Genomic DNA, 1987 nt, shown 5'->3' with positions numbered 1-1987 from the left:
GGATCAACGATGGTTCCCCATCTACCCCCCGAAGTGACTCGGACCCCCGGCCTAACGGTCGGAGGTGAAGCGTCTTACCACCGAGCTGTGCTTCGTTGTCCCCTTGGGAACAAACGAGTCAACTTGCCGACCCCAGAACTGGTACACGGCTAGTCAACTATCACCCCCAAGGTTGGGTACAGACGAGTAAACTTGCCAACCCCAGAACTGGTACATGGCTAGTCAACTGTCACCCCCAAGGGAAATTAATCCCAAGTTGCGTCTCCCAGGGGTCGAACTCGTGACCTCCAGGATGGACGCGGTATCCAGTGCCCTTTACCAAACAAATGAAAGTGTTGTCAGATTGGTCCTTTTTTAACAGTTCAGTCAAAAACTAACGGTCAACGCCCGATTAATGTTATGTATAATTAATTATTAAAAAAAATGAAATTCCAAAATCAATATTTCTATCTCTTCTTCTCTCCCATCTCTCTCTTCTCCTTCCTTCTTCCTTAAACCGGACTTTGGAATCAGGCTTCCCCTTGTTTGTGTACCACTCTGCCACTCCACCTCCATCCACGACCTCCTTAAATCCATGGGCCTGCCGCCTAGCCTCTTCCCCAAGGACGTCAAATTGTACAGCTTCTCGGGTTCGGGCCTCCCCCAAGTATACCTGTACGGCCCGCGCATCACCAAATTTGGCACCATTGCCTTATATGGGAGTGAGCTGTGCGCTAATCTCACCTACGACAGCCTATCACAGGAAGAGCTCTTTCTATGGCTCCCCGTCAAGGACATAATCGCCAATGACCCCACCTCCAGTTTGATCCTCTTTGATATCGGACTAGCTCACAAGCAGCTCTCCATTTCCCTCTTCGTGGATCCGCCCGATTGCTCCGCCAAGGGTCAATTAATTTCCTGCATTTAATTTTTAATTTTCACTATAGACAACATCGTTGTTTCTTGGCAATTGAATAACTAGAAAATTACTTTTTTTCTTGGTTTTGTTGGAATCGTGCTTGGTCAAATGACTTTGACTAATAATAAATGTGACAAGATATTTAATTTTGTGAAATTAAATGCAATAGCGTCGATTTACGTTCCGAGTAGACGACCGTAGTATATTCATTTTCTCAAATCCGATTCCCGGTGAGTGAGAAATAATATATTAAAGTTGGTCACAATAAAGCTAGAAATGAGCTATGAGAAAAACTAAGGGATTAATAAACTTCTTTGATGAAGTATTTAATAAGATGAATTACTATGTGTAATAATTTTCATGGAATAAGACAGGTGACAGAGCCAACACGCGCGTGCCGTCGCCGAACCGTGCATCACGCACCGGGCGCCGTGTGTCGTGTGCCTTGTGACTTGGACTTGGTAATTGGTCTTTGGGTGGTCTTTGGGTTGTTCTTTGAAGCTGGTCGTTGAGCGTGGTTCAAGTCCCGCTTATTCTTGTTAGACCACCTTAAACTTCACGCTATCCCCGACGGACCACGACTCATGGTGGTCCTGGTCCACGTCATGTCCCCGCTGGACCTCGACGCATAACGAGAGACAAAAGATCCCCGCTGGACCCCGACGGTCCATGGTATATCCTGCCGTGTAGTGTGTCCAGATGCATCGTGTCTCTTCAGCTCCCAACGAATAATGCACCAGTCAGTAACCCCCGGCGGTTACGGTCAATGATCTTGATGACAAACATTATGTCTGTTGACTCCAGCAACCCCTGCGGGTGGACTTGGCCTATAAATAAGTATGCATCCATTGCATTCTCCACACAACAAACTCAAGCATTCTTGCATACACGCTCTCTCCCTCTCTGCATAATCTCCCCGTCGAAGCTCTGCCCCCGCCTTACTCCCATTTGCCGGAGCTCTGCTGCTAGCGGTGCTGCTACTTCAGAGATGAAGCCGTTTTATCTTTGGGGACGACATGCCAAACCGACAGCACTACCGGGGCTTATCTCGTCTTGCAGAAAAAGGACTCCTTTACTCGGCTTACCGTT

General features: G+C 47.5%; 1 protein-coding gene across 1 annotated transcript; it reads left to right on the top strand.

Moving 5' to 3' along the window:
• The first annotated feature begins 574 nt into the window (after positions 1-574).
• LOC121775397 lies at positions 575-907 on the top strand. Its single transcript, XM_042172482.1, has one exon. The coding sequence runs from the start codon at positions 575-577 to the stop codon at positions 905-907; it is 333 nt and encodes a 110-aa protein (XP_042028416.1).
• The last annotated feature ends 1080 nt before the right edge of the window (positions 908-1987 follow it).

The sequence above is a fragment of the Salvia splendens genome, chromosome 2 (assembly GCF_004379255.2).
Source record: "Salvia splendens isolate huo1 chromosome 2, SspV2, whole genome shotgun sequence".
NCBI lineage: Eukaryota > Viridiplantae > Streptophyta > Magnoliopsida > Lamiales > Lamiaceae > Salvia > Salvia splendens.
This window is presented reverse-complemented; position numbering and strand designations above follow the sequence as displayed.